The sequence below is a fragment of the Bubalus bubalis genome, chromosome 4 (assembly GCF_019923935.1).
Source record: "Bubalus bubalis isolate 160015118507 breed Murrah chromosome 4, NDDB_SH_1, whole genome shotgun sequence".
Classification (NCBI taxonomy): domain Eukaryota; kingdom Metazoa; phylum Chordata; class Mammalia; order Artiodactyla; family Bovidae; genus Bubalus; species Bubalus bubalis.
In genome coordinates, this window is record NC_059160.1 from 37,692,051 (window position 1) to 37,719,729 (window position 27,679).

At 38.4% G+C, this 27,679-nt stretch overlaps 1 protein-coding gene across 10 annotated transcripts in view; it reads left to right on the plus strand.

The window, feature by feature from the left end:
* Window positions 1–27,679, plus strand: part of PPFIBP1 (PPFIA binding protein 1) — a 205,777-nt gene that overhangs the window by 155,843 nt on the left and 22,255 nt on the right. For 5 of the 10 annotated variants that reach the window (XM_025283426.3, XM_044941280.2, XM_025283425.3 and 2 more), the window contains 10 exons: window positions 1,354–1,440; window positions 3,576–3,689; window positions 5,529–5,660; window positions 10,139–10,231; window positions 11,029–11,121; window positions 12,469–12,583; window positions 14,182–14,214; window positions 15,862–15,923; window positions 19,149–19,233; window positions 22,149–22,303. In XM_025283426.3, coding sequence (XP_025139211.2) covers window positions 1,354–1,440; window positions 3,576–3,689; window positions 5,529–5,660; window positions 10,139–10,231; window positions 11,029–11,121; window positions 12,469–12,583; window positions 14,182–14,214; window positions 15,862–15,923; window positions 19,149–19,233; window positions 22,149–22,303 — 969 coding nt within the window. The remainder of the gene's footprint in view (window positions 1–1,353; window positions 1,441–3,575; window positions 3,690–5,528; window positions 5,661–10,138; window positions 10,232–11,028; window positions 11,122–12,468; window positions 12,584–14,181; window positions 14,215–15,861; window positions 15,924–19,148; window positions 19,234–22,148; window positions 22,304–27,679) is intronic. The other 5 variants (XM_044941282.2, XM_044941285.2, XM_044941284.2 and 2 more) reach the window with 3 other exon arrangements.

Sequence of the window (27,679 nt, forward strand, 5' to 3'; positions counted from 1 at the left end):
GACACATCACATATACTACTGTGTTTCAAAATGACATTTTTATGTTGTCTGCACTCTGTAAGCCTTTTCAATGTGTCTCCTTAATCACTTGCACATATAAGATGGCTGAGAAAAAAAAAATCTACACTTCCACCCCCAATCTGTATTTCCTTTGGCATTTGTACCATCTGTAAACATACAGAAATATGATTTAAAAAAAAAAAAAGTGGGGGTAGGCAAAAGGGAGGAGGAAAAAAGAGTGAGCACTAGTCTAAGTAGAGCTCTGGGCTGGAAGCTGTGGAGGTTACAAGATAACACGAGTTTACAGACTGCCTGGAAGCTTAGTGTAATAGTAGGTGAACAAGCAAATGCAGTTGTTGTTGATGAATTCAGCACAGAACATGATAAATCGCCAGCGAACTTGGCTCATGCTGCCAGTGGAGGACATTATGGACTCAGTGCTTAAGGTCTTGAAAAGAAAAACAGAGAAAGGCTTCAGGGAGAAAGGAAACATTTGTTTTGTGATTTGGAGACTGGAGTAGTGGGAAGAAGCCTGCAGTCTCGCATTTAAAGGCCAGCATTGAACCTGGACTGGCAATGCCATTCTCCCAAATCTTCCCACCCTCTCCCTCTCCCACAGAGTCCATAAGACTGTTCTATACATCAGTGTCTCTTTTGCTGTCTCGTACACAGGGTTATTGTTACCATCTTTCTAAATTCCATATATATGCGTTAGTATACTGTATTGGTATTTTTCTTTCTGGCTTACTTCACTCTGATACTGGATGCTTGGGGCTGGTGCACTGGGACGACCCAGAGGGATGGTATGGGGAGGGAGGAGGGAGGAGGGTTCAGGATGGGGAACACATGTATACCTGTGGCGGATTCATTTTGATGTTTGGCAAAACTAATACAATTATGTAAAGTTTAAAAATAAAATAAAATTAAAAAAATAAATAAATAAAGGCCAGCATTTGCAGCCCTGGATTTGGGACTGTGAGAGGAGAGGGGAGGATTGGAAGGCCCTCTCAGTATATTCCCACTGATCATGGCATTCAGGAGAAAGAGGGATTTTGTGCCCAACCACACACTCAACAAAGCTTTGCATGTCTCAGGTGGGTACTCGCTGTCAGTGACTCTCAGTAGTCACTGTCCCTTTTGGGTCATGATTTTCTGCTTGATGAGAATTGCTTTTTTGTTGTTGTTGCTGTTTTTATATGAACTGTGTTGCATTCCAATATTTTGTATTAATAGTAACAGCTGTGCTGAATTCTATTCAGGTTCCTTGGATTAAAAACATATGCAATTTTTATTTTCCCACAGTAGTTCAGTGTTAAAGAGGGTCAGGCTTACACATACCACTTCCTTTTTCAGACAAATGGACACGTCCCTGGGAACGGAGATGTGTATCAAGAAAGACTGGCCCGTTTAGAAAATGATAAAGAATCCCTGGTTCTTCAGGCAAGTGATTTTTAAATGCTTTTTTCCCCTCATGACTTAACTTACAAAGTCCATTGTAAATTGGGATGGCAAATTCAGTTGCTTACAGGAGCCAGACTGCTAACAGAAATAAGTATAGGGCCATCTATACACGTTAGGGACCAGTGAGGACTGTGATGGAACAAGGGTATGCATACCCAGTCTAGAGTGAGCAGCCCTTAGCCTCTGCTCTTCAAGGGCCAGCTGGGTGATAGGCACAATATCATCTGATTTTCTGATAAATGATCTTTAAAAAAAAAAAAAAATATATATATATATATATATATATAGCAGAAATTCTGACTTTGTAACTATATGTGTATATATATGTGTGTCTACATATTCATATATCTATTTCATAAATATGAATAAGAATTTCTGAATCTGAATATATATTTAATTTTTTCAATTTGAAAAATGATGCCATGGACCAAACAACACAAAGTGGGTAGTGGGGTCCTGTTTGTAGGTTAAATCAGAGTTTTCCTGTCTTTCACAGTCTTTTAAATCCTTGACAAATAGTTTTACTTTGGTATTTTGAGCTAAAAGAACTGAAGCGTAGGTAATCCCTTGGTGGTCCAGTGGTTAGGATTCGATGCTTTCACTGCTGTGGCTGGGTTTGATCTCTGGTCAGGGAACTAAGATCCCACAAGCTGCGTGGTAGGGGGGAAAAAAAAAACACAAGCATATTTACTAGGCTGGTGATCCTTGGAAGGAAGGCTCAGAGATTTGCAATAAACACTGAGGATGAAAGACCAACCCAGTGGCTCCTCTTGGACCTTTGAGCTATATCATGGCTTTTGAACACATTTGTGGACAGTGGGATCATGAAAGATCTCATAGAATTTGGATTCCCAGGATTCTTTTCTGTATTCTTTGTCAAGTATCAAAACTGAATAATCCTTGTTGTGTGGCAGCCCTGAATGAGAAGGGAGTTTGCAAGAGAATGTATACATGTATTAATATATGTATGGCTGGGTTCCTCTGCTGTTCACCTGAAACTGTCACAGTGTTGTTAATACGCTATACCCCAATATAAAACAAAAAGTTTAGACTAAAAAGAAGAAAAAGGAGAATGTGGTATATAGTATATATATTTACAGTGGAATACTACTCTGTCATAAATAAAAGGAAATCTTCCCATTTGTGACAATGTTACTGGACCTTGAGGGTATTATGCTAAATGAAATGTCAAGACAGAGAAAGGCAGATACCACTTGTTTTCACTTATAAGTGGAATCTAAAAGACAAAACAAATGAAAAAAACAAAACTCATAGATACAGAGAACAGATTGATGGTTACCAGAGAAGAAAGGTACTAGCGGATAGTTGGAATGAGTGCAGGGAGTCATCTGTATGGTGGCGGATGGCGACTAAACTTGTTATGATCACTTTGTATTGTGTACAAGTATCAAATCATTGCATTGAATACCTAAAACTAATATAATGTTATAATATTTTACTTCAGTAAATAAATGATACAGACCACTTTCAGTCAGTAGTGAAAGTTGCTCAGTCACATCCGACTCTTTGTAACCCCATGTCCATGGACATCTCTAGGCCAGAATACTGGAGTGGATAGCTTTTCCCTTCTTCAGGGTATCTTCCCAAACCAGGAATCGAACGCAGGCCTCCTGCATTGCAGGCGGATTCTTTACCAACTGAGCTATCAGGGGAGCCCTCCACAGACCACTTTGGGGGGAAAAAAAAAACAAAAAACTAAATAGTCCTTGAGGACTTCTGTTTCTAATATTAACTCCGTTTCCTCTCTTAATCTCTAATACTGTCTCCCATCCTCACCAGACCCTCCAAAAAAGATAATTTGTCTACATGCTCTTTCTCATAAAGAGTTGCAATGTTTTTATCCTATAAAGTGTTGCACATCCCCAATTCAGCCCTAACTTTCTTAAAAATTGAAGAGGAATCCTCAAACCAACACGCATGATGTGAATAAGTGTGTGAAGGGCTGGTTTCTTATTAATTCTTAGATTTTTTTTTTTTTAAACAACCAAATGATTGGTAACATCATCCCAGTTTGTGTTCTCCATAGACAAATAAAGTTGGCAGTGGGACCCAAATTCTTCCTAATCCATAACGGTATTTTGCGCTGTATACAGGTGAGTGTGTTGACAGACCAGGTAGAGGCTCAGGGAGAGAAGATTCGCGATTTGGAATTTTGCCTTGAAGAGCACAGAGAGAAGTTGAATGCCACAGAAGAAATGCTGCAGCAGGTATGTTCAGAGGCGGGGCTTCCCTGCTGAACTGCTTGAGATGCTACATTTGTATGTTGTGTTTGCTCTGATACAGTGGTGAATTGTATGATTCACTTAGACTGGCTTATTTTAAGCAAAAACTTAGAGTTGTGGGTCTCCAAACAAATACACACAATAGAAAGTGTTCATTGCAATTAGTGTCTGGAATAAAATATTATGATTTCTGTTTTCTTCTTTATGCTTTCATATGGTTGCCTCATTTCCAACCATGAGTGTATATTTTAGGACTAGGAAAAAGGGCTTCCCTGGTGGTTCAGATGGTCAAGAATCTGCCTGCATTGCAGGAGACCCAGGTTCGATCCTTGGCTTGGGAAGATTCCCCTGGAGAAGGGAAAGGCTACTCACTCCAGTAGTCTTGCCTGGAAAATCCCATGGACAGCGGAACCTGGGGGACTACAGTCCATAGCGTTGCAAAGAGTCCGACACAACTGAGTGACTAACACACAAGTACCTTATATGACTCTTAGTGGAAAAAATGTATAGCATATGTGGGCACACACACATGTATGATGCTTGTCTGCTAGAGGACCTGTCATACAGTGGGTAGACTACACACTGGAGTAGGACTGTTTAGGTTGGGTCCATGCTTTGCCATTTCTTTGCTGTAATGACTTTCTGCAAGTTCTTAACCTCTCTGCCCCTTAGCTTCCTCAGCTGTTCAATTGCTCGGTTGTGTCCGACTCTCTGTGACCCATGGACTGCAGCATGCCAGGCTTCCCTGTCCTTCGCTATCTCCCGGAGTTTGTTCAAACTCATGTCCATTGAGTCAGTGATGCCATCCATCCATCTCATCCTCTGTCGACCCCTTCTCCTCCTGCCTTCAATCTTTCCCAGCATCAGGGTCTTTTCCAGTGAGTCAGTTCTTTGCATCAGGTGGCCAAAGTATTGGAGTTTCAGCTTCAACATCAGTCCTTCCAATGAATATTTTCCTTTAGGATTGACTGATTGAATCTCCTTGCAGTCCAAGGGACTCTCGAGTCTTCTTCAATACCACAGTTCAAAAGCATAAATTCTTCAGTGCTCAGCTTTCTTTATAGTCCAACTCTCACATCCGTATGTGACAACTGGAAAAACCATAGCTTTGACTAGACAGACCTTTGTTGGCAAAGTAATGTTTCTGCTTTTTAATATGCTGTCTAGGTTGGTCATAGCTTTTCTTCCAAGGAGCAAGTGTCTTTTGATTTCATGGCTGCAGTCAGCATCTGCAGTGATTTTGGAGCCCAAGAAAATAAAAGTCTCTCACTGTTTCTATTGTTTTCCCATCTATTTGCCATGAAGTGATGGGACCAGATGCTGTGATCTTAGTTTTTGAATGTTGAGTTTTAAGCCAACTTTTTCGCTTTCCTCTTTGACCTTCATCAAGAGGCTCAACCTTTGAACAAGGATAATTCATGGGTTATCCTAATGAGTTTCTATATCATAAGGTTATTTTGAAGATTGAACCACTTAGTACATGTGAAAACAGTACCTTTCACATAGCAAATATAATATCATCATCAGTGTTATCACAGGCTTAAGAATATATAAGTTAAAAAAAAAAAGAATATGTAAGTTTATATATGTGTTTGTCAATAAAACATATATCTCGCAAAAAAGCAGACATGTGCTGCTTATTGAACACTAGTTTGGCTCAATGAAGGTTAACTAAAGCAAATAATTTTTCCAGATGTATCTGTTTAGAATTAATCTTCACATCCTCTACTTAATAATACTGTTTTACAATCGTAAGAAAGACACATCCATATGTGACTGTTTATAATAAAGCAACTTTTGCATGTATCTCTTCAATTCTAATAGGAGCTTCTGAGTAGGACATCCTTAGAAACTCAGAAGTTGGACCTGATGGCTGAAATATCTAACTTAAAGTTAAAACTGACAGCTGTAGAGAAGGACAGATTGGATTATGAAGATAGATTCAGAGACACGGAGGTAAGTGGTGCCCTTTCTCTCGCTTTCTATACATATACATATACACACACATACCCCTGGAGAAGGAAATGGCAACCCACTCCACTATTCTTGCCTGGAGAATTCCATTGACAGAGAAGCCTGTTGGGCTACAGTCCATGGGGTCACAAAGGGTTAGACACGACTGAAGTGACTTAACCACATATATATGTACACATACATATATATATATAGATATAGGGGCTTCCCTGGTGACTCAGACAGCTTAAAAATCTGCCTGCAATTCAGGAGACCCAGATTCAATCCCCAGCTTGGGAAAATCCTTTGAGAAGGGAATGGCTACTCACTCTAATATTCTTGCCTGGAAAATCCCATGGACAGAGAAACCTGGTGGGTTACAATCCTTAGGGAGATCTCCTGCAAAGCAGGAGACCATCGCTCAGTCAGCAAGATCCCCTGCAGAAGAGAATGGCCACCCACTCCAGTATTATTGCCTGGAGAATTCCATAGACAAGAGGAGCCTGGTGGACTATAGTCCATGGGGTCACAAAGAGTCAGACATGACTGAGCAACTAACACTTTCATTTTAATTTATATATATGCATACTTATATATCTCACACACATATATTTCTAGAACAAGTTGAAATTCCTTGGAGTTGTGAAGGAGAGGCAGTTAATTACTATATGCCCTCATTATCCATACTTCTTTTTAAGAATGAGCTTACATTGACTTTTTAATCACTAAATGATAGTAGTAACTTTTATTTTGAGACTTTTGATATGAAATATTAATCCTTTCACTCACCTTTAAAAATACTTTTGACTTTAGGACATTTGGAGCTTCTGTCTATCTGTCTGCCATTCATGTATCCATCTGTCTGTCCATTCATCTGTTCATCCACACTGATTCTCTTCATTGTGGAAATAATGGATTCAAGTGCATGACTTTACTAATAGTTCTTATTTAGGCACAAAATTATTCACTATATAATAAGTAGATTTTTAAATAGGTATAGCAAACATGCTTTCGCTGCTGCTGCTAAGTCAAGCTTCAGTCGTGTCCGACTCTGTGCGACCCCATAGATGGCAGCCCACCAGGCTCCCCTGTCCCTGGGATTCTCCAGGCAAGATCAGTGGAGTGGATTGTCATTTCCTTCTCCAATGCATACAAGTGAAAAGTGAAAGTGAAGTCGCTCAGTCATGTCCAACTCTCAGCGACCCCTTGGACTGCAGCCTACCAGGCTCCTCTGTCCATGGGATTTTCCAGGCAAGAGTACTGGAGTGGGGTGCCATTGCCTTCTCCAGGAGAAGTGTCATACTTAGCTACAAAATGGGCACCAAGAAGGAGAATAAAGAAATCATTTACTTACTCTTCCCCTCTGTTTTCATTTCAAATATTTATTTTATGCTGACTGCATGCCATCATGATATGAGCTATATTACATGGTTTCCACTGTATGAAAGTCCTTCCTAGATCTGAATTTAATAAGGTTTATACTCTTAAGTTGCAAAGAGTCAGACATGACTTAGTGGCTGAACAACAACAACAAATACTCCATTGCTATTTTTAAAGTTAAATTTTCTGTCAAATATATAACTATACTGGGAAGTCTTGGTATATGTATTATTTCCAAAGTAGCAAAAGGAAATCCCAACCTAGCTCACGTTTTAATCTTAAAGCTCTTTATCAGTCGCCTATGTTAGTCTTTTTTCGTTTAACTGAGACTGGAGCTCTTAAAACTTAGAAAACTACTTAGTTTCTTTAAAATTCTTGCTTTTGTGCTTTCTTTAAAAATCTGTTTGGATATTTCCTCTTTTCCCTTTTTGTCCTTCGCTGACTCCACAGCTGCTGTATAAAATGGTGGTAGAATTCAGTCAACAGGTAGCTAAGGCGGCAGTAGAGCTAACTCTGGTGTCAGGAAAGAAGTTCGCAGTTTTGAAGCCTTAAGGGGTGGGCTTACTATACATACAAACTTTAGGGAAAGTCTTAACCCATTCAACTGTGCCTAATTTGGATACGAGATGTTAACCAACCGTTAGGACTAAGTTGAAGTAGCTAGCTGTTTTATGATTTTTTCTTGTAAGATCCCAGAGCAATATTTATATCTCTAGAGTTTGCATTTTTTGTAAAACCCTTTTTTTGTGTTTTCTTGCTTCACATATGCATTGCCTCAATCATATGCAAGGTGTTCTTGTCACCAAACCTCTAGTAAACTTCAGTCTCTAATAACTTTCTAATAAACATTCAGCACTATTGGTTAGATGTAGCATGCCTTTTAGAGATTAGAGACTATGGGATATTATAAACTGCTTTTATATATGAAAATAATTGAAGTAGTCTTTAAGATTAAAACTAAAAAAGTTAAAATGAATATGCTCATTTTCCTACCTTTTCCCCTTAATTGAAATGTTTCTCTGGCTGTTTCATGAATCCAAAATTCTTTGTCTTAAGATTTTAGGTTATCTGGAGATTAATTTCTAAGGAAACAGTGGAGTGTGGGGAAGAAGTAGAAATGTAGGCACTTCCAAAAGATTAGGGGTAGAGAAGTCTTGAAACCTTGGAAGACAGGGCTTGCCTATCCCAGGAATTGTTGATAGGTGGTTAGCATCATTCAACAGTGCCCCCTTCTGGTAAGAATACAGATAACAGAAATGAGTTTCTGTGGAGCCCTAGTTTTCTGCAAAGGAAAAGGGAAAGATAACGGATTTTCACTTTCAAAAGTACTGAACTTCTGATAAGAAATTACTTGGAAATAATTTGTATTACATTTTTAAAAGTTTCATATTTAGGAGCTACTTCCAGATTTTCTAGCTTGAGTTATCATGGAAAGATAGGGCTTCTTTCAGATTAAAAATTTATGTTCATACTTACAGTATTGTCTCAAGGGATAATTGGGTAGTTCTTTTTTAATAGAAAAATGACCTCAATTTTTAATTCTGTTTTCTTCATTTGTTTCTTCTTTACAAATTGCCACCATTTCTAAAGGAAGTGGTAAAATACAACAATCTAAATAGAATTCAAAGCTGAGGAATTCCAGCAATCAACAATTCAACAACAGAAGTGAAACAATCTAAATAGAATTCCAATCCAAATAGAATTCACTTATAGCAATAAGTGGGAAAATATATCTGTGGAAGACCAGATTAATTAAAGAAGATTACTAAGAACTCGTATTATGCAAGAGTGCTTAATAAATGGTAGATAAATGAATAGGAGAAACTGACTTTTTCCTTTTACTTGAATTTTGAACTTACAGATAAACTAAATCACAACTTAATCACAATTAAAATGTTATTAAATGATGTCAAACAGTTATTTATGGCATTCATAAACAGAAGATAGCTTTTTATTGAAACACTGTATTAATAGTTATAATATTCAAAAGTATTATGTAATACTAGGTAATACTTTGCCCCATTTTACAAGAAACTACAATTTAAAAACCTGTAGGTTTTCTGAGAAGTATATTTCACTAGAGCATCCTTTACCTGACCTCTGTGAGGTTGAATCATTACACTTTAATAGCATTGTTCTGTTTGTTTTTTATAGCGTTCTTGTGTAATTCTTTTCTGTTACCTGTGAATCTGTGGCTCAGGAATAAATATCTTGAGAGGAACAAAAACACATTAACCATCGGTGGAAGCTTCATACCTTGTTGTTAGAGAAGAGGCGTCTTCACAGACTATTTGAGCCCTTCTTCTGGATGACATAGTATTGTTTTGCATTCTAATTTCTTTTTCCTACTCTCTGGCCCGTGGACAAAAATATGTCACTATTGCTCAGAATATTTAGGCAATGTTTACAAACAAATTAGATTTTCTAAAATAAAAGTAGAAAAGGTGTATGATTGTATTATGAAAACATTAAGGTTGCTTTCTTTTGCTTTTTTCCAAACATAAAATTATATTATGATGCTGAATATATTTGTAAATGACAGGGCTCTCATCTAACCTCAAATTTGGAATCCTTGGTTTAAAGTGTTTGAATTTCATTCGTTTCTCCCAGATTGGGTTGAGGAACAATATGTATCTTTTGTAGACAAATTAAGAAGTTAGAAAAATATTTTTATAAATATCCATATATCACTGAAAAGGCCCTAAAAGTAAATGACTTTACTAAAGAAAATTTCTCTGGATTATTTTAAAAAGATGGAGTTCATATAGTGATTTTTAATCTAGAAATATTTGCTTAATGATAACAAGTGATCAGTTACCTTTCTTAAAAATTACTGTCACTTTTCATTTCCATAATCAGTCCCATCATTTTAGGGCAGAGACAGTGTTTTCAGGGGAAAGATTCAATGGATCTTTCAGTGGATCCATGGAAAGATTCAATGGAAAGATTCTCAAGGAGACACATTCATTCCCATTTGTCTAATCTCATTCATCCAGCTCTAACCCAAAAGCCATTGACTGAGGATTTCCAAACTGCTATTTTGGTAGGTAAAATGGTGTTTACTGCTTTCCTAATGTATTTCCTTGTTTCTTTTTGGACAGGGGCTAATGCAGGAGATCAATGATTTGAGGTTAAGAGTCAGTGAAATGGAAAATGAAAGACTTCAGTATGAGAAAAAGCTGAAATCTACCAAGGTAAGTTTTCACAATGGCGAAAAATTTTACATAAGTGGCTCCACTACTTATCCATGATCAGTAATATAGATAAAATACATTTTCCACCTAGAATGTGATAAAGAAGACATTTTAAGGCATTTTACAAGTGAACAAAGTTTTTCCCCAAGCTGGAGACCATCTAGAATTTAAACACTATTGTTCTGAATAAGGGCTTCCCTGGTGGCTCAGTTGGTAAAGAATCCACCTGCAATGCAGAAGACCCTGGTTCAATTCCTGGGTCGGGAAGATCTGCTGGAGAAGGGATGGGCTACCCACTCCAGTATTCTTGGGCTTCCCTTGTGGCTCAGCTGGTGAAGAATCCGCCCGCAGTGCGGGAGACCTGGGTTCAATCCCTGGGTTGGGAAGATCCCCTGGAGAAGGGAAAGGCTACCTACTTCAGTATTCTGGCCTGGAGAATTCCATGGAGTGTATAGTCCATGGAGTCGCAAAGAGGTGGACACGACTGAGCAACTTTCACATTCTGAATAAGTAGAGAAGGGAATGGCACCCCACTCCAGTATTCTTGCCTGGAAAGTTCCATGGACAGAGGACCCTGGCAGGCTGCAGGTCCATGGGGTCCCAAAAGAGTTGGACACAACTTAGTGACTGAACAGCAACAATTTTGAATAAGAACCAGGGTTTAACTAATTTGATAGAACATAACCTGTCATTTCTCTCAGTTATCTAATCTCCTTTATAAACCGGTACTGTGTTCTTGGTTACTTAGCTTGTCTTTTTCTATCTGTAGTTTTCTTTCACTCCTGTCTCTCTACCAGTCTTTAATGGCCAAACTTTCTAGCATGAAAATCAAGGTGGGTCAGATGCAGTATGAAAAGCAGCGGATGGAACAAAAGTGGGAATCACTGAAGGTGTAGTAGACCTTGGGTAATGGGTCCATGGCCTGTTGCTTTCTGGCTTGTGTTGTTTTGCTGTGATGGTGTTTTTAGTGGTGTGTGCATTCATTTTTTTGTGTGTGTCCCCTTCCTTTTTTTTTTTAATATGTGTAAAGCTACTTAAAGGGACATTGCGATCCTTAATATTGTTTTCAGAAGCATATGAAATAGTGAAAAGTAATAAACTTGTAAAATGAAAGTATTTGTTTATAAATTAAATCTCATTGTCTTAGAATGAGATCCAAGCATGGTAAAATAATTGCAAAAGTTCACCTGGGAAAGACTTCTCTTTGGTATCAGTAATAAATGGTCTTATTCTTTCAAGACTTTCTCAAAGGTAAATGCATGCATCAGCTAATGCTACCATGGCAGTGAGTAGATGTTACTGTTTAGTAAGCATAGTAGAACTATAAAGAAGCATAGTAAGCTCATGGCAGCACTTCTTGACAGGGCTACTGAAAATTCCTTATATTTGGTGTCGATTCCCACCATAAGTAAAAACTATAATAGGCCAACTTCTTAGCTGCTTTGGAGAGCTACATCTTCTCATAATGCTAAACGTAATAGGTATCTTTACCAACTGAAAATAAAATGTTATATTGAAAATAAAGGCACACTTATTAGCATTGCATAGCTTTATTTCCTGTGTTAAATATAACCAGCTGAAACAAACTTCAGTAAATAGAACATTGGATTTAAGGTCTTAAATAGTTGTGTAGTTTTTTTTTTTTTTTAAGATTAAAGAATCTCTTTTTTTCCCATTGTTGTAGGAGATTCTTTTCTTTTACCTTAGTGATGAGAAGGAATTATTTAGTCCCATGACTTAAAGTTGTTTATTGCCTGCTGCTTTATCCACTAATTAAGTTCTATCTTGTCTAGGGAATATGAGTACCATCTTGAAATGCTGAATAAATGTCAAGCAAGTCTAATATATTTTTTCAAATTTGTATTTTGTTTTGTTTTGATGACACTAAGCATCTAATTTGATTATCTTCTTTGATTAACTTGGTCAGATGTTTTATTTAACATAAGATTTAAACCTTAGGGCTGCCCTAGTCCTAATTACATTCAAAAGATTCATTTTTAATTTGGTCACAGAGAAACTTGAAATAATTATACCACAGTTATTATAAATTGGACTTTTATTAATTGTCTTGCTTCCTGCTTATCATTGCCACTGATTTCTGAAGTTTGTGTCTAAATTCTTATAGTTTTTTTTGTTTCATTCATGAGAACTAATTATTGACTCAAGAGTTAACAGACTCTCTGAATATTCCCTTTTGGTCATAATCTACTGTTTTTGAATGAATTTATCATTTGTAGGAGGAGCTGACATCTCTGAAAGAACAACTGGAAGAGAAGGAATCTGAAGTGAGAAGACTACAAGAAAAATTGGTTTGCCAGATGAAAGGAGAAGGGATTGAAATTCTTGATCGAGGTAAGAATATGTATTAAACATTTGTTTTCTTTTGTTAAAACCGTCACAATCTATAAAAGAAGTTGATGTTAGATGATGTATAACATTAGCATCAAAGAGAGAGGAGCAGCAGAAGCCATCTGAGCCCGGGACCCCAGGGACTTCTCTGAGACTTCACTGTGCTTGGGCACCTGTTAACTTCCTCTTGAGCAGCCAGAGGAGGGCACCGCTGTACTTTTGCGGATGTTTATTTTAGATTAAGCCTAATCATTGGTCTTTGTGTTAGTTGCTCAGTTGTGGCAACTCTTTTGCAACCCCATGGACTGTAGCCCACCAGTCTCCTTTGTCTGTGAGATTTTCCAGGCAAGAATACTGGAGTGGGTAGCCATTCTCTTCTCAAGGGGATTGTCCTGACCCAGGGATCAAACCCAGGTCTCCTACATTGCAGGCAGATTCTTTACTGTCTGAACCACCAGGGAAGCCTACGTGGTTAATTATTACATGGTAAATTCTCATCATGAGAAAGTTCTTGTCCAAATTGCAATTTTCTGTGCAATGAGGGGCTTGAATGAGATTACCTCCATAGTCTTCTTGGCTTTAGATTGCCCTGGCTTTATTTATCTGCAGGTATCACAACTCCCTATCCATCTGAAAATTCAGTTCGTCCAACATTGAGGGAAATGGATCTTTTGTCTCTGTTTTCACATATATAGAATGTACTTTCTTTGGGGACATTCACAAGCAGGTTATGCTTTCAAGAGTCTTAAGAGAAAAATGGATTCATAGGACTTGTGAGCTATAGAGGCTACGTTAGAGTAATGCTACCCAAAATCAGATTTGAGGACTAGCACTGGTCTATGATTAGGATAAGACAGAGGATGAGATGGTTGGATGGCATCACTGACTCGATGGACGTTAGTTTGGGCAAGCTCGGGGAGTTGGTGATGGACAGGGAAGCCTGATGAGCTGCAGTCCATGGGATCGCAAAGAGTCAGACACAACTGAGTGACTGGACTGAACTGAACTGGTCTGTGGACCACTTGTTAGCAGTACCTGGCCAGACAGGTATAGGCATTAAGAGCTGGTGTTTAGAAACTCATGGAATCTGATGCTGACATAACATCTAACTGCATGATCAGTGGACTCATCTTGTTGAACAGGAAATGGATCATTTCAGTGCTGTTGAAATTGAATGGTGAGATGGAGATGACATAAGCAGTGTCCTCATCATGTTCAGGAGGGTCATAGATCAGACTACAATGGAAATATAAAAAGCAACTGATGTAACATTAGCTGGTTTTTCATCACAGTGTTTAAGAAGCACTTGTACATGGAAGGCCCAATTTTAATATAAGAAAATCAAGTCTCAGAAAGATGAAGTAACAGAGGTAGTAACTCAGATTTACGTCTTCTGATTAATTACATGAGGTTCTAACCTCACAGAAAGCATTATGGTATTATAGTGCCAGTCCTGAAGTCATAAAATAATGCTTCCTATTCAGTCTTTATGAGATTAAAGTCTCTTTACTTTAGGTAAAAAGAGACCAAATTATAGTGCTTTTGAAATATTATTGTTGTAATATATGCTAACTTCCAATTCAATGGGTTTTCCTGCACAGATGAAAATTTTAAAAAGAAGCTCAAAGACAAAAGTAAGGTTTTTGGTGTATTTCCATGAGCCTTCACATTCACCCAAAGTACTACTTGGACTGTTCTTTGCATGTGTTTTTAAAACATTTCTCTCACCAAAAATGTAAAATTGCTTCATCAATAAGCTCCTCATTTCTTCAGAATTTACAAAATAGAGGATAACTAACAGACGATAGAAGCAGGAGTAAAAGACCATTTTGCAGATTGTACCTGAGTCAGCCCCTTTGCTTTGCAGGATTCAGCAGAGCCCCCCAGACTGGTGGAGGCGAGGAAGCATTTTCTCTGTGGCCTGAGATACAGGGTCAGAGGAGAAAACAATGTTTGTACTCCAATGAAAATCTGCTTTTAAAAAAATAAATTTATTTATTTATTTTTTACTGTACTGGGTCTTTGTTACTACATGCAGGCTTTCTCTGTTGCAGCGTGTGGGCTTGAGGGCATAGGCTCAGTAGTTGTACACAGAGTTAGTTGTCCCTCAGCAGGTAGGATCTTGCCAGATCAGGGATCAAACCCATGTCCCCTGCATTGGCAGGTGGGTTCTTCACCACTGGACCACCAGGAAAGTCAAAACCTGCTGTTTTTAAAATTTGCCACAGTTAACAATCATTTTGAACTTGCTTTTGCTTTCCAGTGTTTTGTAGCCCACTTTTTCACTGAGATCTATATTAGGGGGTTCTATAAACATACCCTCTTGTGTTACAAAAGAAATTGTACCCAGGCTGACTAACAGAGCCTAGATTATATAATGCAGGATAAAGATAAACCCTTAGTGGTCTTTCCTTCAGATGTTAAATTCTTCAGGAAATTTGCCATAAAAAATAATAATAAAAGCAGTTCCTAGAGTATACCGTAATTGAAAATGTTATCTCTCTGCTGGATGATGCATCATTGTGTTAAAATTCACCTTCAGTAGTATTTTTTCTCTTGGAAGCAGACAATTTTAGCTAAACTTTTTTCTGTTTTAATTTTTTTAATTTGTGATCTCATTTTGGATTGACTTTTCATATTTAAAATATTTGTTTTTATGATTAAAGTAGCATGCTTTTCTATTTGAATATCAAGTTTTAAGGAGAATCACTTACTTTGGCCCATATATTTTAAGATAGTATTGGAAATGAAGTTTATAGATGAAGCAACGTACTTATTATCCTTCTGTATGGAATCTACAGCTAGCTTCTTAGCATGACACTCATGTAAATATCACATTCCATCAGGCTGTTACCATTTGTGTCTCTGTCTTGGTTATAACTGAACATTTTCTCTGCTTTTGTCATATATATGCCATTCATCACTTTCACCTGCTTTATTATAAGTTTCTTCTTTTAAAACTCCATGTTTTTATTGTTATGGCACTGAAATTTCATCTTCAACATTCTTATCAGGATTTTGTTCTTGCTTTGAAAGAGGGCAGTTGTTTTTTTTTTCTAGAATGATGATTGTTAAGGTGAGCTATAATAGAAAATGTTCATTTTCAGCTTTTCCCTAAAAGAGAATATAAATGGTAAATGTGCCTTTAAAAAAAAAACAAGCAGAATAAATTATTAACATTTTTACCTTAAAACATTTCAACATGAAGAGTCAGTAGTTTCTTATTATTTTCACACATGTTTAAAAAAACACATTTCTGACTTGATGTTGTGATATTTCAGATATTGAAGTACAAAAAATGAAAAAGGCTGTGGAGTCTTTGATGGCAGCAAATGAAGAAAAGGTATGTAGGTGAAATTTAACTGTTTATTTGGATATGTTACATCATCATTTTGATCATTCCATGCATTTTCATCAGATACCCTAGTTTGAAAGAACATCCCCTAAACAACTGACTTTAAGGGGAAGCATTCTCCCTTCCTGCCCAAGTGGACCTGCTCTCAGTGGGTCAGTGGATAGCACAAGTAGAGCCAGCAGAGAATCCATCCCCCCAGCCCACCATCTTGAATTTAGAAAGTGTTGAAGCTATCAGATCAGCTTTTTACATTCAGGTGACAAATGAGAGAAAGGACATAGTCCATAGTACCTCCTTTCTGTGGTCCCTGGAAATTCCGGGCCACCATATGAACTCTGAAGGAGGTAGCCATGGCAGTTTTAGCTTCACCATCATGTGGACTTTAATCTCTATGAACACATTGCTTCCTTCACACTGCTGGCCTCTTTCCCATCTGGGATCATCTCTGCTCTTCTGCGTGGTGAGATGCCAGGAAACAGGCACAGGCACCGTAATCAAGATGGCACTAGGCTTTGTTTGAGATGCACTGGCCTAATGCCAACATCTCCAGGAGGGCTTCTCCTCCAGCCATTGCTTCTTCTCACTGCATTCTGCTCAGAGCAGGGACGCAGGCCCTTAATAAAGTAACGTGTCTCTTCGGCTTCCCTGACCAACCACATACCCAGCAGGCAGGTTCAGATCCTGTCACCAGAACTGTCCCCCCCTTCTGTCTCTTAATGAGTAGAACAAGGAGACATTTTCCCACAAAAAGAGTTAACTTCAAGGAAATAAAAACCAAGCCAATGCTAAAGAACTTTGTCTTGATCTTTTTCTCATCATAAGCTTCCTTCTCTTTCTTGCCTAACTCTGTTTATTGCCTTTCAGTAAACTCATTCTACCCACCCACCCATATATAGGTTTATTTGTGGTAGTTCTCCCCACATCAAATAAAAAAGTTATTAGCAAGCTGTCCACATAGATTGAGTTTGAAAAAAAAAAACAACACTAAAATTCGTTTTGTTTTCATTTCTCTCCCTCAAAAAGCAACAATAGCAAGCAAAACTCCCAATGTTGTATGAGGGCTTATTAGATGCTCAGACTTCTCTAAGAGCACCAAGAGTGACCTAACTTCTTGGTGGTTCCAAGAAGCCTTCAAAGAGGACATATTTGTGCAAATCCTGAGTGAGAGCAAGAGTCATTCATCAGGAAAATGAAGTGTTCTGGGCAAAAGATCCATGAGCAAAAACACAAGTCAAAACCAAGTCTTGAAACAGCCACGGCATACTGGGAGAGTTCTGGAGCCATGAGATACAGGTGGAGGACATGAGTGTATGAGGGGGTGCTATAGTGAAGCTGATGATTTAACGATTTGGGGTCTCAGCTTTAGACCTCGAACAGTGACATAATTAAATTGCTGTGTTAAAAAGCCAATTCTGGTGGCAGAATAGAAGCAAGAATAAAAGAAAGAAAATGAAGACAACAATTAAGAGGCTGTTGAAATAGGTGAGAAATGAAGATGTGGAAACAAGGCAGTGGCAGTGAAGTGATAAGGAGGGGGGGGAGTTTTAGAGAAATTCACTGGTTAGCAAGATTTTTAAATCTTTGGATTTGGGAAAGATTTTCTGGTTTGGGCAGTGGGTTGAATGAGGGTACCCATAAAAGAGTTAAGGGAATCCAAGCAGAGACTCAAGTACTCGGGGCGAATAATGAGCTTCATTTTAGATGTATTCAATTTGTGATGTGTTTGTGGGACATTACAGAGATTTCTCATAGAAAGTTGGAGAATGAATCTACATTTTAGGATTAATGTAGGATTATAAGTTGGTGGGCAGTGAACCCTGTCAATTTTAGGAGAAATATGTAGTTGAATTATGTAGATTGGTGGGGACAAAACTATAGTTGATGTATCAGTTTGCTTTTGCTCTGTAATAAATCACATTTGTTGATTCTCATACTTCTGTAGATTGGCTAGATTGTTCTAGTCCGGGCTGACTTTGCTGATCCTCGACCATTTGCTGGTGGCTGGGATGGGGCTGGATAGTTTAAGATGGTGTAATTCACATGTCTGGTGATTGACAAGACTGGGCTGTGTCTTCTCCAAATGATCCCCCTACCTCCATTAGGCTAACCTACGCTTCTTCACATAGTGGCCTCAGAGTTCCTAGGGCAGCAAGAGAGGACACGCCCCAGTGTGCAACTACTTTTCAAGCCTTTGCTTTGAACCACATTTGTTATATATCATTAGCCTAAGTAGGTCATATGGTCATGCCCCAAATACATGTTGCAGGGAGCTAGGGGACCCATGTTCATCATCTACCAAACTGAGGGCCTGGGAGAAGAGAATAGGGTAAGGGAGAAAACCCTGAAGCTCTAACATTTCATATTCTGGGTTGGGACGATAGCTTGGGGTGGAGTTGGGGGTAATGAAAGTAGAATATTCATCTGCTCAAGGATTAATAAATCAAGACAGAAGAAAAGAAAGAGTGGAGAGGAAAATGAAAGAAGGAAAGTGGGGGCCAATCAAGTGCCACCTGGAGATCAGATTCGGAAAAGGATGAAAAGTGTCCATTGTTTTTAGTAAAGAGAAGGTCGTGCGTGTGTGCTGTGTGTCCGACACTTTGCAACCCCATGGACTGTAGCCCGCCAGCCTCCTCTGTCCATGAGATTTCCCAGGGAAGAATACCAGAGTGGGTTGCCATTTCCTACTCCAGGGAATCTTCCCAACGCAGGGACTGAACCTGTGTCTCCTGTGGCTCCTGCATTGGCAGGAGGATTCTTTACCACTGCGCCACCTGAGAAGCCCCGAAGAGAAAGGTCCCTGATGACTAATTGAAGCAACTTTGACAGAGTGTTTTGAGAAGGGGAAAACCAGATGGAGATTGATGGTGGCTGATGAAGATAACAAGTATAGATCTTTCTTTCCAGCTCTGACTTATGTTAGAGAGGAGAGTAATTAAAGTTGATTTTTTTCTTGGCTTTTTTTTGTATCTTATTACCTTGTTTTGTTTTTGTTTTTTAAAGATGGCAGCTGAAGGATAGGATCTCTAAATTTAGAGGTACTTTTTCTATATCTCTGATGTATGTAGGAAAAATATTCTAGACATTAGCAGTTTTATTAAAGTTTAGAACTATTCTTTGAATAATGTAAATAATTCACGTCTGCTCATTCTTTGTGTCACAATTACTTTTATTGTTTTAAAACCACAATATTACAAATTATTATTTTATTAATAGGATCGGAAAATAGAAGATCTTCGACAGTGTCTGAACAGGTATAAGAAAATGCAAGAAACAGTGGTTTTGGCTCCAGGTAAAAAAGGTATGTAGCTCTAAGAGCTTTTCTACTTGAGTTGATTTTACCTGGCTGTAAACTTTTTACATTTGGCCTCAATTGCTATTATTTCAAATTAGGTGGGTCATCCATTCATTCAACAAAGTTATTAGGCATCTCTTCTCTGCCAGAAAAAGTGTATGCTGCTGAGTGCGGTCTTGTTTGGTTGCTCAGACAGAGCCATCCCCACGTATAGGGGACATTCCAGAGAGAGAATCACAGCATGTGCGAGAACCTCGGTGGAAAAGGACCTCAGTGTGTGTACATAGAGCATTCATTGTACAGCAAACTAGCATAACATTGTAAAGCAATTATACTCCAATTAAAAAAAAGGAGACGCATGTGCCTGAAAGGTCGTGGGCAGAGGGGAGAGTGAGACAGATAAGATAATAGAAGCGACACAGCCAGATCATGCAAGTGAGGAGTTCAGCTCTCATTTCAGCCCAGAGGATCCACTGAAGGGTCTTAACAAGTCAGTGACATGACAGATGGAGCATCATGGACTATGGACCACTGGGACTATTCCAGCAGTGTTGGAAGGAAGGGAAACCAGTCAAGAGAACCTTGCAGTATTACAGTGGGAAGATTTGATAGTGCTGATTGGAAATCTGTTTTGCTGTTCAGTTCAGTTCAGTCGCTCAGTCGTGTCCGACTCTTTGCGACCCCATGAATTGCAGCACACCAGGCCTCCCTGTCCATCACCAACTCCCAGAGTTCACCCAAACTCATGTGCATCGAGTCAGTGATGCCATCCAGCCATCTCATCCTCTGTTGTCCCCTTCTCCTCCTGCCCCCAATTTCTCCCAGCATCAGAGTCTTTTCCAATGAGTCAACTCTTCGCATGAGGTGGCCAAAGTATTGGAGTTTCAGCCTCAGCATCAGTCTTTTCAATAAACACCCAGGACTGGTCCCTTTAGAATGGACTGGTTGGATCTCCTTGCAATCCAAGGGACTCTCAAGAGTCTTCTCCAACACCACAGTTCAAAAGCATCAATTTTGGTGTTACCCTTGACTTAATAGTGTGATGAGTTAGATGAGCAAAGTGAAAAAGAAGAAAGCGTCAGGAAAGATGAACATTTCTGGCTAAAGCAACTAGCAGAGGATGGCTCCACTTACCAAGAGGGGGAAACCTAGAGGAGGAGCATTGCAGGGCTTGAGGGGGATTGTGTTCAGCTTTGAATACTTTTTTTAAAAGTCTGTAAAACATCTAAGTAAAAATAGCTTGTATTTTGTTGTACTTATTATTATTTTATCTGCTGATGGGCCAATTGGCCATCTTCAAGTATGGCAAAGCTTTGGGGGTCATTCAAAATAAGCAAAAATGTTAAGAGCTTTGAAGTTCTCTTGTTCATTCACACTGCATAGGTGGGGCTATTTACTTTAAAAGTAAGTGGTGAAAATAAGTCTTTGGGAAGGTACTTGTAGAACACTTGGGATTTTGAAATTTTAATTTTGATGGGTTCACAAAGAAAGAAAATCCTTTGGACCAGGATCTTTGAACAAAATGGATCTTCATCTTTTTGTCCATGAGGCCTGGCATGTATTAAGACTTTATAGTTATCTGAATGAGCAAGTAAACCTGTAATTATCATGACAGTTCTCATCACAGCATTTTCTATGCCTTCACAAGAGTCTCTTTTAAGGAATATTACAGATTCTGTAATTAATTTTTACATAAAATTATTATGTAAATATTTTACATAGTAGTTTTGCATAGTCACAGTATTTGTAACATTGTTTGACTTTATAGAATCTCAATACTATAATCTAACGTTTCAAAATGAAAGAAGAGCAGATTGATTTCTGCAATTAGACTATATTGTAAAACTTTTAGAAAATAGAGAAAAGGGGTAAAAATCACTCATAATTGCACTGGCATGATCACTACTGGCATTTTCATGTAATTCTTTCTGTCTTTTTAATCTATGCATATAAAAATAGTCTAGTTGAAAGAGAGAGTTTTTAACCCTGTACAGAAGGATTTTTATAAACCATTAGAAATTATGTCCTGTTCTAATGAGTTTCATCAACAGTGCTTTCTTAGTAGGATTTATATTTACTTTGAAAATCCTCAGGCAATTCTAAGAATACCTCAATTCTAATAAAATTAGAGTAAAAATCTAATAAAATCTAAATTAAAAAGCTATGTCTAGTTAGTATCTGTAAACAAGTAAATGATTTGCCATTCTGTGTTAAAGACTAGTTGGAAGGACCATTCTGTTTTTTAAAAAAGAATGTCTGGCACTGTTGTTCAGCACTTAATCCTTTTCATTTCTAGACACATTAAAAAAAAATTCTCAGAGTTGCTACTTTGCTGGTTATGTGATTGCTTTTTTCCATTAAGTCATTATTCTTTCTGCTTTAAAATTAAATGAATGGTGTAAAGAACCCTCTTAAGAGGGACCAAGAGTCATCATCTTTTCTCTTTTCCCTTTTTGCTTTGCACATTTTTTTTCAAGAGCATAGTCGTGATGGAAATGGAGTTGTGTGTGACTTTGTTGTTGTTTAGAATCACTTTTGTTGTACTACTGGAATTCCTCCACAGGTTATTTCTGAAGTGAAATATTTAAAGCTCCAAATGCTGCCACAAAATTATAGAAGGGTTGTCAGACTAAGTTAGCTTTAATGCCAATGCTGTGAATCCATAGTTATGTCTGTTAAATCACTATTGATTAATTGATTACCTCCATTAATACCAGTGCTGGATACTCACTGGACCTTAGGTGCTCCCAGTTTAAGATGTTGTTCCTAGGGCCCATGTTGTTGTTCTTAGGGATGCCAGAAGTTGACTCTTTGATTTTTAAGGATCAGAAAACTCTTTATGTTCAAGATCATTGGGATTCTTATCTTCTTCCAAAAGTGAGAAGCTGCTGGTGTCCACTCTGCGCTTTGTTGTTTCCTAGGCCAAGATGGCGACTTTGAAGACCTGCTTCCATCCAGCTCTTTTTCCACCCTGCTGGATGCTCAGGGCTTTAGTGATCTGGAGAAAAACCTGTCGCCGACGCCAGTAAGGGGATCTCCCAGTCATGACCCATTTAACACAAGTGCTCCAGAAGAGGTATTTACAGACTTATTGTTTCTTCATGTTAAAGAGACTCTGTCACTGAAAGTTAAAGTGTGATTGATAGCATCAAAGACATGGATTCTTTTCTTAGTTGGATCACGGACTTGCTTTGTCTTGGCAGTCATTATGACCTCTGGGTCTTTATTTGAAACATCTTTTTTTCCCCCCTCTCTTTAATAAATAAAGGTTTGGGCCATTTGCAGCAACATGGATGGACCTAGAGAGTGTTATTTTGAGTGAAGTAAGTCAGACAGAGAAGGAAAAAATATCACATGACATCCCTTATATGTAGAATCCGAAAAGATATGATACAAATGATCTTACTTACAAAACAGAAACAGACTCACAGACTTGGAAAACAAGCTTATGGTTGCCAGGGGAAAGGATCAGGGAGAGGATAATTAGGGAGTTTGAAATGGACATGTACACACTGCTGTACTTAAAATGGATAACCAACAAAAACCTACAGTATAGCACATGGAACTCTGCTCAGTGTTATGTGGCAGCCTGGATGGGAGGGGAGTTTGGGGGAGAATGGATACATGTATATGTATGGTTGAGTCCCTTTGCTGTTCACTGGAAACTATCAAAATTGTTTGTTAATTGGGTATACCCCAATACAAAATAAAAAGCTTAAAAAGGAAAAAAATAAAGACTTGGGCAATGTCAAAATCAGTTATATAATTCAGGAAAGACATATGAATCCTTTGGAGATAGATGTCTTCAATATGAGATTATAATCTACTTACTAAAAAATAAGTAGGCAATGAATAAAGTGGGGGCAATGTGAGATTGTGTAAGTTTTAGTCACTTGTGATGGTAACACGGAAAGGTGATGGACTTCGGTTAACAAGCTGGGTATTGTGGAGCCATGTATTGCGTGGAGGTACCCAAACTGGAAGTCAGCAAATGAATTATCTACTAGCATAGTTATGGCAAAACAAGATGAAACAAATTGCCTTGACAGACTACACATTGGTTGCTTGATCGCTTGGTAAATATGGTATCATCTGCATGGAGGATCTGCTTCATGGGATCTGTAGCATTGGAAAATGCTTTAAAGCAGCAAACACCTTCCTACGGCCCTACAAATTATCTTCACAAGGTGGAATGAAGAGAAAGACCACATATTTTATAGAAGGTGGAGATGCTGGTGGAGATGCAAGGTGGAGTAGACCAGATCAACAGGTCTTTTGAACTAGGGTGTCTACCATGATTATTTTTGTAATCTCATCAGTTAATAAATAGTGACTACTTTCAAATTTAAAAAAAGAGAAGAAAATTTCCCCTTCAATTTGTTAAACTTGAACAAAGCAGCTAGAGGGAAATAAACAGCCTTAAACTCACTTATATTACTTTCACTTCAAAGTGGCACCAAAATCTATTATTGTTCTCTGCTGCACACCATCCCCAAAACTTTGTGGCTTGAACCACAACCTTGGTTTTGCTGATGAATCTGCAGTTTGGGCAGGGTTTGGCAGGAGCATCATGTCTTTGCTCCCCTGGACATCAGCTGGAATGGTGAGAAACCTAGGGGCTTGAGTCATCTGAAGGCTACTCTATTCACGTGTCTGGTGGGTGAGGCAGACTGTTGACTAGGACTTCAGCTGAGACTCAGACTGGAACAACTACATGTGATGGCTTAGCTTCCTCTCAGTGTGGTGGTGGGTCTTAAGGATGAGCGTCCCAAGGAGAAGACTGGGCAGATTTTACCACCTTTTGTGACTTATCTCAGAAGTCGTGTAGAATCTCTTCTCCTATAGTCACAGGTCCATCCAGATTCAAAGAGTGGGAACATAGACTCTACCTGTTGATGAACAAGTGCCAATATCATAAAAATACATGGGATGGGATATATCGGGGCAACCATATTTGGCTGTCTGACTCCAACAATTTATATCCCTCTCCCATGGAAAATAACATTCATTCCCTCTTCAAAGACCCCTCAGCCTCATTCCAGTTTGGCATCAGTATCCCTGGATCTTGTCATAAAGATCAGGTCAAGTTATAGATGAAGCTCTTGGGGTACATTTTCTTGGGCACAGCTTTGTGAATACCATTCCATTCTATTTAAGGAACCTGGAACTTAAAGGACAAGCTGTCTGTCCGCCACACATCCAGTGTACAGTAGTGGGATAGACATAACGTAGCTGCTGTAGGCACTCCTATTGAAAAATAGAGAAATACAAGGCACACCTGTGTCACTAGTCCATAGCAATTCCATGGAGCCTAGTCCTCTAGGCTCTTGGTTTCCTTTTGAGCCATCCTTTTTAATGAGAAGAAGCCTGTATTTGCAGATGAGTAGTTTTCTGTTGCAGAGAAGGCAATGGTACCCCACTGCAGTACTCTCACCTGGAAAATCCCATGGATGTAGGAGCCTGGTAGACTGCCGTCTATGGGGTCGCAGAGTCGGACACGACTGAAGTGACTTAGCAGCAGCAGCAGTTTTTTGTTGAGTGTCCATTTAGGTCACAAAGCCTTCATTTCTTCTCATTTTCTACTAGCTATATTCCTTTCAGTCTAAACATTTAGAATTTCTTATGAATCAATGTATAATTCACTCCATTAGATAAAATCATATCCACAAATATCTTCACCAAAAAAACCTTCATAACCTTAGGTTCCCTGTGAGGCCACTGAGATATCCCTTTATCTTTAAAGTTTTTTGACCTTTTTGAAAGGTTCAAGGAGAGCACCACCTCAAATTTTCCTCTCTTAACAAAGCCACACCTGTGGCTTCATCTTAAGGCTGTTTTCCTGACAACACCTGTGCTTGATCTCTGCCTTGAAACCATTTCTTAATTTTAATATGTAGTGTTCGATCTAGGGAAACTAGGAATGAGAAACAGTTTGATTTTTCAATTAAATCTTGGCTCCTTTATATTTAACAGATCCTTCTTTGTCCATCTCTCTTCTAACATTTTATTATAGGAAATTGTGAGAAGTAATCAAATAGCATCTTTACTTAAAATATGAAATTTCAATTGAATGAGAAAACTACATTTCTCTTAGCTGAAATGTGTCATTAAAAAGGTATTGATGAGAAGGGGAATTGCATGAAGGTAGTCAAAAGGTACAAAGGCTATTAGTAAGTACTAGGAAAGTGATGTACAACGTGAGGACTACAGTTAACACTGTATTGTGTATTTGAAAGTTGATAAGAGAGTATATCCTAGAAGTCCTCATCATAAGGGAAAAACTTTTTCTTCACCTATCTATATGAGGTAATAAATGCTAATTAAACTTAACTATGCAATCATATAAAGTGGCTAAACTTTCACAGTGGCTATATGTCAGTTGTTGTTGTTCAGTTGCCAAGTCGTGTCCAGGACTTTTCAATCCTGTGACTTGCAGCGCGCCAGGCTTCCCTGTCCTTCACTATCTCCCAGAGTTTGTTCAAACTCATGTCCATTGAGTCGATGATGCCATCCAACTATCTAATCCTCTGCTGCCCCCTTCCCCTCCCACCCTCAATCTTTCCCAGCATCAGGGTCTTTTCCAGTGAGTTGGCTCTTCACATCAGGTAGCCAAAGTATTGGAGCATCAGCTTCAGCATCAGTCCTTCCAGTGAATATTCAGGGTTGATTTCATTTAGGATTTACTGGTTTGGTCTCCTTGCCATCCAAGGGACTCTCAAGAGACTTCTCCAGCACCACAATTCGAAAACATCAATTCTTTGGCGCTCAGCCTTTTTTCTGGTCCAGCTCTCACATCTGTACATGACTACTGGAAAAACCATAGCTTTGACTATCTAGACCTTTGTTGGTGAAGTGATATCTCTGCTTTTTAATACACTGTCTAGGTTTGTCATAGATTTTTTTCAATAAAACTGATAGGAAAAAAACCTAAGGAGTTAGTTAAGGAATAAGAATTATTTTAGAGGGAAAAATTCTCTAGTTGTTAAATATTTACACTAAAAGATAAAATACTGTATGATGGCCACGGCATGTGCTCCATTTGTTGAAAGCAGCTGCTGTTCCATATGGTACATACCCGGATAACCTCATATCTTTACAAAAAACAAAAGTCTTCACTATGTGAATTGCAGTTTAATGACAGATACTAAGTTTGGAACAAAAATGACTTTAGGATGACTGAAGATGTTCAGCCACATCTTTAAAGAAAAGTCAGGAGGGCAATTTGAGGTTGGAGTGAAAGCCCTAAATTTTTAAAGGAAATCTAGAAAATGGGTTGGTTTGCTAGTGCAGCTATTTTACCCAAGGAGGAAAACCAAGGAAGTGAGTGCACATCAGCAAATGGGTATGGTGGTTAAATAAATTGCCTGGAATGAATCATAAAGATTCCAACTGAAAAAAGTGATAATGAAGTAATCTATTTTATAATAATATGACTTGTTAAGGAACAAAATTCAGCTGGGTAAATTTTAAAGATCTGTTGGTTTTATTCAGTGATTCATGAATCCAGCAGCATTCCATCAACTGTTATAGTCAAAGTGGAGCAGAAAAGGGAAGTCTTACTTGGCCTGTGCTGATTGGTATAACACAGGGTTATTCCCTTACATAGAATAGAGGTCTTGGGCCCCAGCCAGGTAACTTGTGCTGAACAGGAAGTGCTGACTGGTTGACCTAGTCCTTCCTTGTCTTGGAAAGCTGAGCATAGGAAATGTAGTTATGTACAGGCTTGCTAATATAGGGCTTAGCATGAGTGACTCCATCTTGTGCCCAATCTTTAACAGACTTCACATTTTATAACTTTTTCTAGTATCACAGGATGGGACTGCCACTCAGTAACTGAAACAAATCTCACAAAACTGTTTTTATTGCTTATTTAAGTAAGTGAATTTGTTGGTGGGTCAAGGTCATTGGGCTTTCAAGTGGCAGGAGTGAGCTGGCATCAGTTGTGAGTGGTTGTGAAGGTGAGGCTGTTGTTGACTGGTTGGCACTCAGAAGTGTGTTCCTGGTGTGGGTCCTTACCTGACTAACTTACTCCCAGAAGCCAAGAGCTGTCTTGGATTGGTTGACTTTCAAAAGTGAGTTCATTGAGGCAAGTTTTTTTCATTTTATACTGGAATTTTTTTTTTAAGTGCTTCATTTATTTCTTCATGGTGTGGCTCACAATCTAACTGCTCTCTGGTTGTCAGAAATTACTGAAAACCAGTGTTTAGCAAGCCTTTCACAAAATCCATCCTTAGAATATACAAAGCATACATTTTTGGGGGAGAAAATGTATTATGCTTTTTTGTTGTTTTTGCTATGATATTGTTACTACTAAGTTTTGTGTTTTAAGTAGTGTAGCCACAAAAATCTATTATAATTTGTTTTAATGACACTTTTCATCAGTTCTGTTAACTGAAGTTAGTTAACCTGTGCACATATAGAATAATTAACTACCATATTAGACTAATGGTAG